This window comes from Lupinus angustifolius, chromosome LG09 (genome assembly GCF_001865875.1).
Source record: "Lupinus angustifolius cultivar Tanjil chromosome LG09, LupAngTanjil_v1.0, whole genome shotgun sequence".
NCBI classification, from domain to species: Eukaryota; Viridiplantae; Streptophyta; class Magnoliopsida; order Fabales; family Fabaceae; genus Lupinus; species Lupinus angustifolius.
This window is the reverse complement of record NC_032017.1, coordinates 17,771,246-17,783,923: the sequence shown is the minus strand read 5'-3', so window position 1 is coordinate 17,783,923 and position 12,678 is coordinate 17,771,246. Positions and strand designations below refer to the sequence as shown.

The 12,678-nt window shown below is 33.7% G+C and overlaps 1 protein-coding gene across 2 annotated transcripts; it reads left to right on the top strand.

Annotated features, from left to right (window-relative positions):
* LOC109357149 lies at positions 1,174-11,785 on the top strand. Of its 2 annotated transcripts, none has more exons than XM_019600912.1 (13): positions 1,174-1,703; positions 5,695-5,847; positions 5,933-6,145; positions 6,224-6,313; positions 6,465-6,581; positions 7,060-7,329; positions 7,916-8,075; positions 8,872-8,949; positions 9,292-9,389; positions 9,539-9,709; positions 10,449-10,523; positions 10,952-11,065; positions 11,375-11,785. In XM_019600912.1, exons 1-13 carry the CDS (start codon positions 1,176-1,178, stop codon positions 11,708-11,710), a joined length of 2,403 nt encoding a protein of 800 aa, XP_019456457.1. In that variant the 5' UTR covers positions 1,174-1,175; the 3' UTR covers positions 11,711-11,785. The 2 variants fall into 2 exon arrangements, with proteins under 2 accessions (XP_019456457.1, XP_019456456.1); XM_019600911.1 differs by lacking the exon at positions 1,174-1,703 and adding an exon at positions 4,107-4,636.

The following is a 12,678-nucleotide window of genomic DNA, read 5'->3' as shown; positions in this document are numbered from 1 at the left end:
TGTTAGATTACATATTTACCCTAATATGGTTCTGCTGTCTCATAACCTAAGCTGTTTCCTACTTTTCTTGTAGGCAAAGTATAGTTGCTTAATGCTTATAAATTAGAAATTATAGTTTAAATTAGTCACCATATTCACTATAGTTAAAGATAAACAATTTTTTTCTAAAAATATAGGGAAAGAGATTTGCTTTACAAATGGGGAAGAGTTAATCAATATGGGGAAAGAGTTAAATGAAACTAAATCCTCTCATGTATAGGGAGTACTTGAGTAGATGGTGATATTTTTTATATTAATAAGGGTTTTCCTTCGTATTTTTTGGTAAGAAACTAATCTTTTGTAAGGTTTGTGATTGCCCATTCTAACAAGTGTCGTTCCCAAGAATCGAATCATCGACATTCGAGATATAGTGAGGTCTTACACCACTATAAATAATGATATATTATATTAAAAAAATCTAATGATGTAAGTTTTAAATTATTTCTAAAATAAATTTTTTTTAAGTTATAAAATAATCTCACATTCAAATACTTGAATTTATGACCCAAACTATCACTCTGATATTTTCATCTTTACATTACTATTTGTATTCACATTCTTCACAATAATAAATAGACCTATGAAGTGTAACATTCTTAAAATAGACACTTGCATGTAGTTTAATACTAAGATTAAGTTAAACTTTGAACGTTCCATATAATTAAGTTTGACTATATTCCGAAACTCAGTTTAAAAGCTGGGTGTTACCCATATTATTATAAAGGTTCCACATGATATTAAACTTAACACGAAAGCACAAGCTTTAATGGATTTGATTTTTTAGACAAGTGATTTTAATGTAAATAAAATAACATAGTATTGATCATACATATATTAAAAATGATATATTTTTTATAATCTTTTAGACAGTCAATAAAGTGATATAAATATAAAGCTATTATTTAAACTACCTTCAACAATCTAATTACACTTTCTAACATTCTTCTTATAAATAAAATTATTTCCCCCTAATACAATAAGTAAATAATAGACATTTTTTATCAATAGGTTAACATAAGGTAAAGCAATACCTATAATCGGAAACTAAAATGTCAAATATTCGATTCACATTCATAAATGTAGACATAATTAACTGTTCGTCTTCTCCACTGTTCTGTTATTTTACTTTTTTATTTATGATTCAACTGTTATTCAAATCACTCACCTTCTTTCAGCTCCTTATTAATGCACCTTTTTTTATCACTTTCTCATACAACTTTATCTCAAAACCTTCTAACTCTTTCTCTCTAAACTCGCCGGAAACCTCTTCGCCGTCGTTAACCATGGCGGACCAGTTTTCCAGCTCCATCGCATTTGGACTCAATCTATCAAAGCGAATTTACTACGAAAAAGGATCGGCGCCAACTCCGGCGCCGGCAATGTCCCGGTCACCGGAGGAGTACTTACCTACGGCGCCGATGTGTTACGCGGTGATAACTGATCCGGAGACTGTTGAGAACCCGGACATTCGGAGCTACCAGCCGTACGTGCTTGGACGGTGTGAGCCACCGGCGCTGATACCGCTGCAGCTCCACGGAGTAGCCATGGAAGTTGAGTGCTGTTTGGATACGGCGTTTGTAACGGTGATGGGAACGTGGCGCGTGCATTGCGTGACGGGGAGTAGCAAGTGTGATTGTCAGGTTGCTATACCCATGGGAGAACAGGTAAGTACCGAAGTCTTGTTTTCCTTTCATTCATGTAATACTAACATGTTTAATTTTGAACGTTAAGTTAGGGATGAGTTTAGTTGAAATCGTTGTTTAGTTTCAGTTTCAATATCAAGTCAGATAAAAACATTATGTCAGCAAAGATTAAAAAATAAAAGCAGAGAAGAAACAAGTTCATCAAGTTAAAAGTACTTCTTCTTGGTAAAGGAGATAAAAAAATTAATTTGCCGTGAGATTTTTGCTTAATTACGATTAATTAAAGGGGAGGGGTTAACATATATCTATATTTGTACACCACTAAATTTATATAAAATAATTTTTATTGATCCAACGGTTGATATTTTGTAGAACAAATGGTTGATATTTGGTTGAAGTATTACATGTATGTTTCCTTTAAGTAAGACATGGGTTTGAGTTTTGCGTATGACCTCTCACTATACCATGAGTTTTCCAGAATAGTACATGGAATTGCGGCTTTAGCGAAATATAGTTGATATTTTGTTACTTTGAAATTGAACATTTATAAAAAAAATGTAATTAAATAACCCATAATTTCATATACTTCAAAAATATTGATTGCATTAATTTGAAGAGTATAGTGTAGAATACATAGATTTTGTTATTGAAATTTTGTAAATATGATTTCTAGGTATGAGCCTTCAATCTAAGGTTATGTTTTGTGCTAGTAAATTTGACCTTGTGCAAATTATAAGTCCCTGGCTACTGGTCACCCCGAATGCCTTATTTCTGCATGTTGTATGATGTCACAATTGAATTATCTAATCACCAATGAATAACTTGAATAAATCATTTTTCCTGTTGTGTCAGCATCATCATCAAGATGTGTTTGTGCAATAAATATTAATTTGACTTCCTTAATTGGTAATGTTGCATCATTGATAATTGGTCATGGTGGACAATATGGGATGTATCCCTGTTTTACCTTCTTTTATTTCATGATGCTTTGATGGTTGATGGCATTGCATACCGATATTCCCTGCAACTATTGCAGGATTTATTGGCATTCATTTTCATATCCACTCTAAGATTTTATAAAGACAACGTGCTACCTCCATACGTAAAGAAAACCTCATAATCATATCAAAACATCATTAGTAACTACACTTAAATGCTGATGTTTCTACTTTCCACAAAATCACTACCCTAACTTTCCGCTATCTCTTAAATACTGTTCGTACTTAGAAAAATGTTATAAATATGATCATATGTTAGATTACATATTTACCCTAATATGGTTCTGCTGTCTCATAACCTAAGCTGTTTCCTACTTTTCTTGTAGGCAAAGTATAGTTGCTTAATGCTTATAAATTAGAAATTATAGTTTAAATTAGTCACCATATTCACTATAGTTAAAGATAAACAATTTTTTTCTAAAAATATAGGGAAAGAGATTTGCTTTACAAATGGGGAAGAGTTAATCAATATGGGGAAAGAGTTAAATGAAACTAAATCCTCTCATGTATAGGGAGTACTTGAGTAGATGGTGATATTTTTTATATTAATAAGGGTTTTCCTTCGTATTTTTTGGTAAGAAACTAATCTTTTGTAAGGTTTGTGATTGCCCATTCTAACAAGTGTCGTTCCCAAGAATCGAATCATCGACATTCGAGATATAGTGAGGTCTTACACCACTATAAATAATGATATATTATATTAAAAAAATCTAATGATGTAAGTTTTAAATTATTTCTAAAATAAATTTTTTTTAAGTTATAAAATAATCTCACATTCAAATACTTGAATTTATGACCCAAACTATCACTCTGATATTTTCATCTTTACATTACTATTTGTATTCACATTCTTCACAATAATAAATAGACCTATGAAGTGTAACATTCTTAAAATAGACACTTGCATGTAGTTTAATACTAAGATTAAGTTAAACTTTGAACGTTCCATATAATTAAGTTTGACTATATTCCGAAACTCAGTTTAAAAGCTGGGTGTTACCCATATTATTATAAAGGTTCCACATGATATTAAACTTAACACGAAAGCACAAGCTTTAATGGATTTGATTTTTTAGACAAGTGATTTTAATGTAAATAAAATAACATAGTATTGATCATACATATATTAAAAATGATATATTTTTTATAATCTTTTAGACAGTCAATAAAGTGATATAAATATAAAGCTATTATTTAAACTACCTTCAACAATCTAATTACACTTTCTAACATTCTTCTTATAAATAAAATTATTTCCCCCTAATACAATAAGTAAATAATAGACATTTTTTATCAATAGGTTAACATAAGGTAAAGCAATACCTATAATCGGAAACTAAAATGTCAAATATTCGATTCACATTCATAAATGTAGACATAATTAACTGTTCGTCTTCTCCACTGTTCTGTTATTTTACTTTTTTATTTATGATTCAACTGTTATTCAAATCACTCACCTTCTTTCAGCTCCTTATTAATGCACCTTTTTTTATCACTTTCTCATACAACTTTATCTCAAAACCTTCTAACTCTTTCTCTCTAAACTCGCCGGAAACCTCTTCGCCGTCGTTAACCATGGCGGACCAGTTTTCCAGCTCCATCGCATTTGGACTCAATCTATCAAAGCGAATTTACTACGAAAAAGGATCGGCGCCAACTCCGGCGCCGGCAATGTCCCGGTCACCGGAGGAGTACTTACCTACGGCGCCGATGTGTTACGCGGTGATAACTGATCCGGAGACTGTTGAGAACCCGGACATTCGGAGCTACCAGCCGTACGTGCTTGGACGGTGTGAGCCACCGGCGCTGATACCGCTGCAGCTCCACGGAGTAGCCATGGAAGTTGAGTGCTGTTTGGATACGGCGTTTGTAACGGTGATGGGAACGTGGCGCGTGCATTGCGTGACGGGGAGTAGCAAGTGTGATTGTCAGGTTGCTATACCCATGGGAGAACAGGTAAGTACCGAAGTCTTGTTTTCCTTTCATTCATGTAATACTAACATGTTTAATTTTGAACGTTAAGTTAGGGATGAGTTTAGTTGAAATCGTTGTTTAGTTTCAGTTTCAATATCAAGTCAGATAAAAACATTATGTCAGCAAAGATTAAAAAATAAAAGCAGAGAAGAAACAAGTTCATCAAGTTAAAAGTACTTCTTCTTGGTAAAGGAGATAAAAAAATTAATTTGCCGTGAGATTTTTGCTTAATTACGATTAATTAAAGGGGAGGGGTTAACATATATCTATATTTGTACACCACTAAATTTATATAAAATAATTTTTATTGATCCAACGGTTGATATTTTGTAGAACAAATGGTTGATATTTGGTTGAAGTATTACATGTATGTTTCCTTTAAGTAAGACATGGGTTTGAGTTTTGCGTATGACCTCTCACTATACCATGAGTTTTCCAGAATAGTACATGGAATTGCGGCTTTAGCGAAATATAGTTGATATTTTGTTACTTTGAAATTGAACATTTATAAAAAAAATGTAATTAAATAACCCATAATTTCATATACTTCAAAAATATTGATTGCATTAATTTGAAGAGTATAGTGTAGAATACATAGATTTTGTTATTGAAATTTTGTAAATATGATTTCTAGGTATGAGCCTTCAATCTAAGGTTATGTTTTGTGCTAGTAAATTTGACCTTGTGCAAATTATAAGTCCCTGGCTACTGGTCACCCCGAATGCCTTATTTCTGCATGTTGTATGATGTCACAATTGAATTATCTAATCACCAATGAATAACTTGAATAAATCATTTTTCCTGTTGTGTCAGCATCATCATCAAGATGTGTTTGTGCAATAAATATTAATTTGACTTCCTTAATTGGTAATGTTGCATCATTGATAATTGGTCATGGTGGACAATATGGGATGTATCCCTGTTTTACCTTCTTTTATTTCATGATGCTTTGATGGTTGATGGCATTGCATACCGATATTCCCTGCAACTATTGCAGTTTGTTTCATGAATTCTCAAGTTAAATATGATGTGGCTAACAGGGTTCACTTCTAGGTCTCGAGGTTGTTGATGCTGAAAAATCTTATCATACTGAACTGCTCTCTTTAAAGGATGAAAAGGATAAGGATAAAGTGGCCAAAGCTAAAGACGGATACTTTTTGAAAAGCCAAATATACACCATTAAGATTCCACAGGTTTATTATACATACAAAACAGATTAATCTCACCTCAGCACTGAAAGTTTGTATATCATAATTATTTTAAAGTCTTGTCTTGCAGTTAAGAGGAGGCTCTATCTTCTCAATTAAGATCAGATGGAGTCAGAAAATATTATTTCATAATGGCCAGTTCTCCCTTAGTGTTCCTTTCAGCTTTCCTTCATATGTCACACCTGTTGGAAAAAGAATTTCTAAGAAAGAAAAGATAATTTTGGAAGTGAATTCTGGTGCTGCAACAGAAGTGTTATGCAAAACCACCAGTCATCCTCTTAAGGTAAAACCTATTTTTCTATTACAAAGTTCAGTTTAGCCTATTAGACATAAACTAATCATTATCTTCACAACTTTCCAGGGACTAGTGCGCCAAGCTGGAAAATTAAGTTTATCATATGAAGCAGAAGTTCCAGCCTGGTCAAGTACAGACTTTAGTTTCTCATACACTGTAAGTCCTTGAACCATAGATTTTTTTAAAATGAATAATTAGTGGATTATGTACCGTAGACATTTAGAATTCTGTGAATTATGAATCAGACTACCTACTATGTATGCAATAGTGAGACATTATTAAGCTTAACTGAATGGCGCTGTTACAGGTTTCTTCAACTGATATATTTGGTGGGGTGCTCTTGCAATCTCCATACCTGCGTGATTTTGATGATAGAGAGATGTTTTGCTTATATCTCTACCCGGGAAATGACGAGGATAGAAAGGTTTGTTTGCAACATTATGATGTCAATATTTTCTTTTTAAAGTACGCTTTACTTATGAGTTATGACTGCTTAAGGTAGGATAGAGATGAAGTTTTATTTATTTATGTAAGATGAATGCATCGAAGGGTTAATCTTGCAGCTTTTACATAACCTGTCTCTGTTTCTCTTCTCCATATATGTACAAATAAGATGGATCTGCCTGTTCTTTGTGATGCCTCGGCTAAGCAAGAACAATTTCAACCAAAAGAGTAATTGTTTGTCAGAGTAGAATGATATTTATATTTGTAAACATAATGTAATGGTTAAAGTAATAAGAAACTTATGGAACAAGGGAAAATTGTATGGGAGCAAATTAGTTCAAAGGGTTATTATAGTCATCTTTGTTTAAATCAACCTGCCTTTATTTTTCAAGCAAAGTCTTATCTATGCCTTTTTTGCAATTTTTTTAATGTTGCATTCTGTTACAATCACTTAATAGGTTTTTAGAAAGGATGTGGTGTTTGTAGTAGATATAAGTGCAAGCATGAAGGGAAGTCCTCTTGAAAACATAAAGAATGCACTACTGACATCAATCTCTCAACTAAATTCACAAGATACATTTAACATTATAGCTTTCAATGGAGAGGTCAACTTATGGTCCCAATCGATCGAATTAGCTACCGAGCAAGCAATTCTAAAAGCTAGCAAGTGGGTTGACGCTACTTTTATTGCAAATGGTGGTACAAACATCTTCCTTCCCCTGACTAAGGTACTTCTTATTAGTTGACATTTTCTACAGGAGGTGCAAAATATTATGCTCTTATTTCATGGATTGTTAATTAAAACATTTCTGTTACTTCTGGTTTCTCAATTCAACTGCACTATGAAGGTATTTTTACATCTAAGAAGAGGAGATGAAAAGGCTAATACTATTTTGTCATGTCTTGGATTTTATTATTTATCACATCAAATTTGAAACCATGCGAAGAATTAGTTCCTACTTATTTATCTGGCATTCTCCTTCCTAGTTGTCTTGGAATCTCCATATGGATTCTTATGGCTACAACTCTCCAACCATAAGAACAGCACTTATCCTTTGGCACTTTTCTAGCTTTCAGTATATCATATGCCTTATTTGTTTTCCAGTGTTGCATCCTTAGTTTATCTTCTAGCAATGTTAATCGTAGAGCTAAAAGGTAGACAAATTGCTGGTATGGTATGCTTTAATTGACTTTTGATAACTAGCAATCTCTATGCAATTTTTAATAACTTGTTTATCACACAACTTGTGGATGCTGAATCCTTAACATGTACATTTGTTTTGTTTTCTTATTTAATATTGTGCTCTACCTTAGGCAATGAAGCTATTCCAGAAGTCGATGGAATCAATCCCTCTTATTTTTCTCATTACTGATGGTGCTGTTGAGGACGAAAGGGAGATATGCAATTTTGTGAAAAGTTGTGTCACAAGTGGGCAATCAGTTCGTACACCTCGCATATGTACTTTAGGCATAGGTGTGGATTCTAACAGCCTCTTCTCTTGTAATCTTAAGAAAATAGTCTGTGATACCAATAATTTAGCAATGTTATTCTGACATTTCAACCTTTCTAAGTGTTTTGCTTACTTGAGCTGATGTCTTAAGTAGCCAAAATATTTTGAAACTTGATTTAGATTTTAGGCATGTTTACAAACTTCGTTTATGTATGCCAATAATTAGTTGAACAAATGCTTTGGCATTCTGGTTAGTTTCTCAAGATGAAGCTGCTCAAAATTAGGTTTCACTGTGTTTAAGAATAAACGACAGTAAGAACTTATGTACCCCAAAAAAAAGTGCCAACAAGGGTTGGCTCAAATGATAGGATCTAACAACATTGACGACAAGGTATTGAGTTTGGCATCTTTCTTTGCCCAGTCACTTGTTTGTGATATATTGCATCCTTGTCGTATGTTGTAGTCCATTTATAATCCATTTGTATTAAGTGCCTTTGTTAGTCTTTGGCAATGCCTTGACTTTGGAATGAGGCAACCTTCTCTCCCCTAAACTTTTGAACGAAAAAAAAGAAGTAAGAATGTGTGTTCGTCAATTACCTTTTATCATAATATGTTTTTAGTCAGTGACACACCCAATCTGTTCTTGCTGCTAATGCCAAATGCCATTTAACACTTCTAAAAATCTCCCAAATACTGAACCCCACTATCTAAACCCCAATTATTGGCAATACTATTTAACATATATCTTTTTACTTGTTGCAACATTATTCATCCAACTGATTTTTGGAGTATCTATGTTTTGTAACTTGAATTTTTCAGGTTTACATTGTAATCACTACTTCCTGCAAATGCTGGCACAAATTGGGAGGGGTCACTATGATGCCGCTCATGATTTAGGTCAGCAACTTTCCTTGCCCAGTCAACTAACATTGCAGCTTGAAGTTGCATAGGTTTGAAGCTTAATAGAAAGATTTCTTATTCTGCTTAAATAGAAAGATTTCTTGTTAAGTGTTAATCAGTGTACAGATAAACCACAAGTCCTTTTTCTTTTTGAAAATCCTGTTTTTATGCTTCTAATGTGTTAGATGTATGATTGGGGTTACATTGGCACCAAACCTCAAGCATTCAGGTTTTGCAGAAGTTGCCCATTTTATATTTCTTTGTATGAGAAACAGAAGCAATTGCTAAGTCATCTATATATGGAGATTTATTAATCTCTTGAATTTCATCCTTGTCCAGATTCAATTGACTTTCGAATGCAAAGGCTATTCATTACTGCATCATCAGTCATAGCTTCTGATATAACTATGGAAACTATAGAAGATCTTGATTCACAGGTGGTACATAACCAGAGATGTTTCATCTTAATTATAACTGGAATCTTGTGCTCTAATGATCTAGTTTACTTAAAGATCATTTTTACATATTTATGTGTTTGATGTTTTTGTTAGCACATATAGACTAAACTGTGTTCTGATTATTGCAGTTATTCCCAAGTCATATTCCGGACCTATCATTGGGAAGTCTGTTGATCATATCGGGAAGATACAGTGGAACTTTTCCTGAATCAGTTAAAGTTACTGGCACTTTGGCCGATATGACCAACTTTGTAGTGGACCTTAAAGTGAAAAGAGAAAAGGATACACAACTAAGTAATGTAATTTCTCTACTGTAAGGCTTAACTACTATCTATTTTTTGCATTTGGTTGAGTTTCGTAATTTATCCAATCTTAGCAAATAGGAACTGAATATTACAACGCGGCTCGCGAGCAAAGCCACTTGTTCACCAGTATCATCACACTTATTCACACCATATGTTACCAGATTCAGGCACCAACTGTCTGTACTGCTGTTACATTTTGAGTAATTCTCTCTTTACTTACGTACTTCACTCAGCAGTCAGCACTCTATTGTGTTGGGTTGGGAAATGGACAAACGCTAAAAATTGATGGTCTTTTAGTAATTCTTTGACAAATCTATGTTGCATCTACATGTGCATTCCAATTCTTAAACCCTTAAAACACTTGTAAGTCAAAACATACATTGGTCCCATGTATATTGATTTCTTCCATAGACATGTGATATGTGTTTCGTAGTATTGCAAATCAAAATTTGGTAAGTTTCAGATTAATTTATGTTGTAGGCATAGTTACAAGTTTCCCTCATTTAGCCTGCATACCACGTATCAAATTTCACGTACTGCATATATTGGGTTCGTCATAAAATTCTTGTAATAATAATGTAAAAACTGACGAAGTACATAGAACTGTGCACCAGAACTGGTAACACTTACCATGTAGCTATGGTTGTAGATACATTTAATAGTGTGATTGCTGAATGCGTACTTGACTATGCTCTTAAATTAGGCCTGATTCAAAATTTGGTATTCTCTCCAGGTCCTTTCAAAGAGACATATAGACTTTGTCACTGCGGATGCATGGTTATTAGGAAGTGAAGAGCTGGAAGAGAAGGTCTGTACATTTATGTAAATTGGTTTTTTCCTTGAAAAAGAAACCAAGAAAGATGAAAATGGAAAATTATATAGACGAATACATTTAAGCTTTTATTTCAATCAAAGTGATAGTGATGTGTGATCTTACGCTCACTAACAGAGTTACAGGTAGAGTCGGGTCAGTTAAGCTGGAATAAAAAGTGAGATGTTTTGGACAATGTGTCTGCTATTAGAGTGCCATATATATTCTAGATTAGTAAATTGTGACATGTGGCAAGACCTTGCTTTGCTTTCTTTCCCCTGTTATAAAATCAACAAGTATACTAGGATAAGTTTGGAATTTTACTTAGGTATAGCATTGTATTGATGTCTTCAAGTAGTCACAGTATTTTATGTCTGTTGCTGCACCACTCATCTGTAAGCAAGTGCTAAACTTCTTCCTAATAGGTTATTGAATTGAGCACTCAAAACAAAGTTACGTCAGAGTATACCTGCATGGTTCTTGTGGAGAAAGATGAAGGAAAGAAGGCACCTCAACCTGAACCATTTCTCATACAAAAGGTAGACCTTTGCCTTCGAATTTAGTAAAATAAGAACAAAAAAAATTAATTCCCTCTACTTGTTAAAATATCAAAGTAAAGGTTTTAAATTGTGGTCCACAATTGCAATTGAGACCGCAATGTTATGGTTTTGGTTGCCTCTGCAACCAGATCAACTGTGATTGCAACTGTATTAACCGCATTTTCCTATAATTATCTGAAATTGCGATAAACACAATGTAATAGCAACCATGACTGCAATTTAAAACTTTGTAACATAGTTCCATTTCCCATTTGCATGTGTCCAATTCCCTATGTTCCTTCAAAACAGGTATACAGCAGATTTAGCCTCCAAAGATTTGATCTTAACGGTCAGAAGTTATTCCTTGGAGGCATGGGTCTTGGATTTGGTGACATGAAAGCAACTGCTGAGAACATTCCACCAGCAATAAAAGAAGCAAAACCATCTGAAGGACTATTGCAGAAGGCTGCTTCCACTTGTTGTGGTCGATTGGCTAATAACTGTTGTGGCATGTGTCTGCTGCAGACTTGTGCTTTTATGAATGACCAATGCACCATTGTTTGCACCCAAATTTGTGCTGCCCTTGCTTGTTTTGAGTTAATCAAATGCTGTATTGAGCTATGTGAGTGTGATTGCTTTGAGTGAAATTATATTATATGCTAGTTAAGCATAATAAGACCTTTACCTTATCAAAAATTGTTAATATATAAGCGCTTGTGCTAAGATTAATCAATGTTATATTTATAAAAAAATGTTAATGTTTATAATATGCTAAGTTTATGTTCTTCTTGGAAAATGGACTTTGTTTGCTTGCCGTTTCATTTTTACCCTTCCCCCATTCTTCCAAACTCAAAACTGGAACCAAATCTCCTGTCTCAAACTGCAATCTCACAAGTTTACCCAAAAGCTGGAACCTCTTTACCCCTTCCCTTTTATCCCAAGTTGTCCATGTGTGCTTCTTGTTTCATCCTTACCCTTACATAGTTACATTGAATTGATATCTATATAAATATATTTATTCCTTCCTATTTTTGCAATCTTATACAACTCTTGTTTCTATTGCTGCAATCTTCATTATCAACAAGAGTACATGAAAATCCATACCCAACCAATAATTAGTGTTCTCCATTGTGATTCATCCTTGTGAGGCATCCACTCAAGTTCTCATCATCCATCACCAAAAACAATTTACTAATGGGGAAGAATCAAATTTGACATAAATAAACACCAGGCTTTTGCAAAAATACTTTGATCAATAATTAGTGTTCTCCATTGTGAGAATGAAGTTTGAGAGAGAAAATCTGGTTCCAGCTTTAGGGTGATAAAAGGGAAGGGGTAAAGAGGTTCCAATTTTGAGCTTGGATAAGCAGGGAAGGGTAAAAATGAAAGGGCAAGAAAACAGAGTTACTTCCTAAGAAAATGAGCTAACATACATAATTGATGTCTCAAGTTTTAATTGGAGGGGTTTGGAATACAAAATTGGGAGAGGTGAACCCTGTTCATACCACTAGATACTAAAATGATTATTTTTGTTTATGGACCAATCAAAGAATGACACACAGCATTACCTGCTTCACTATCTCAAATCTCATTTTCCAAACCCTAGAAATCCT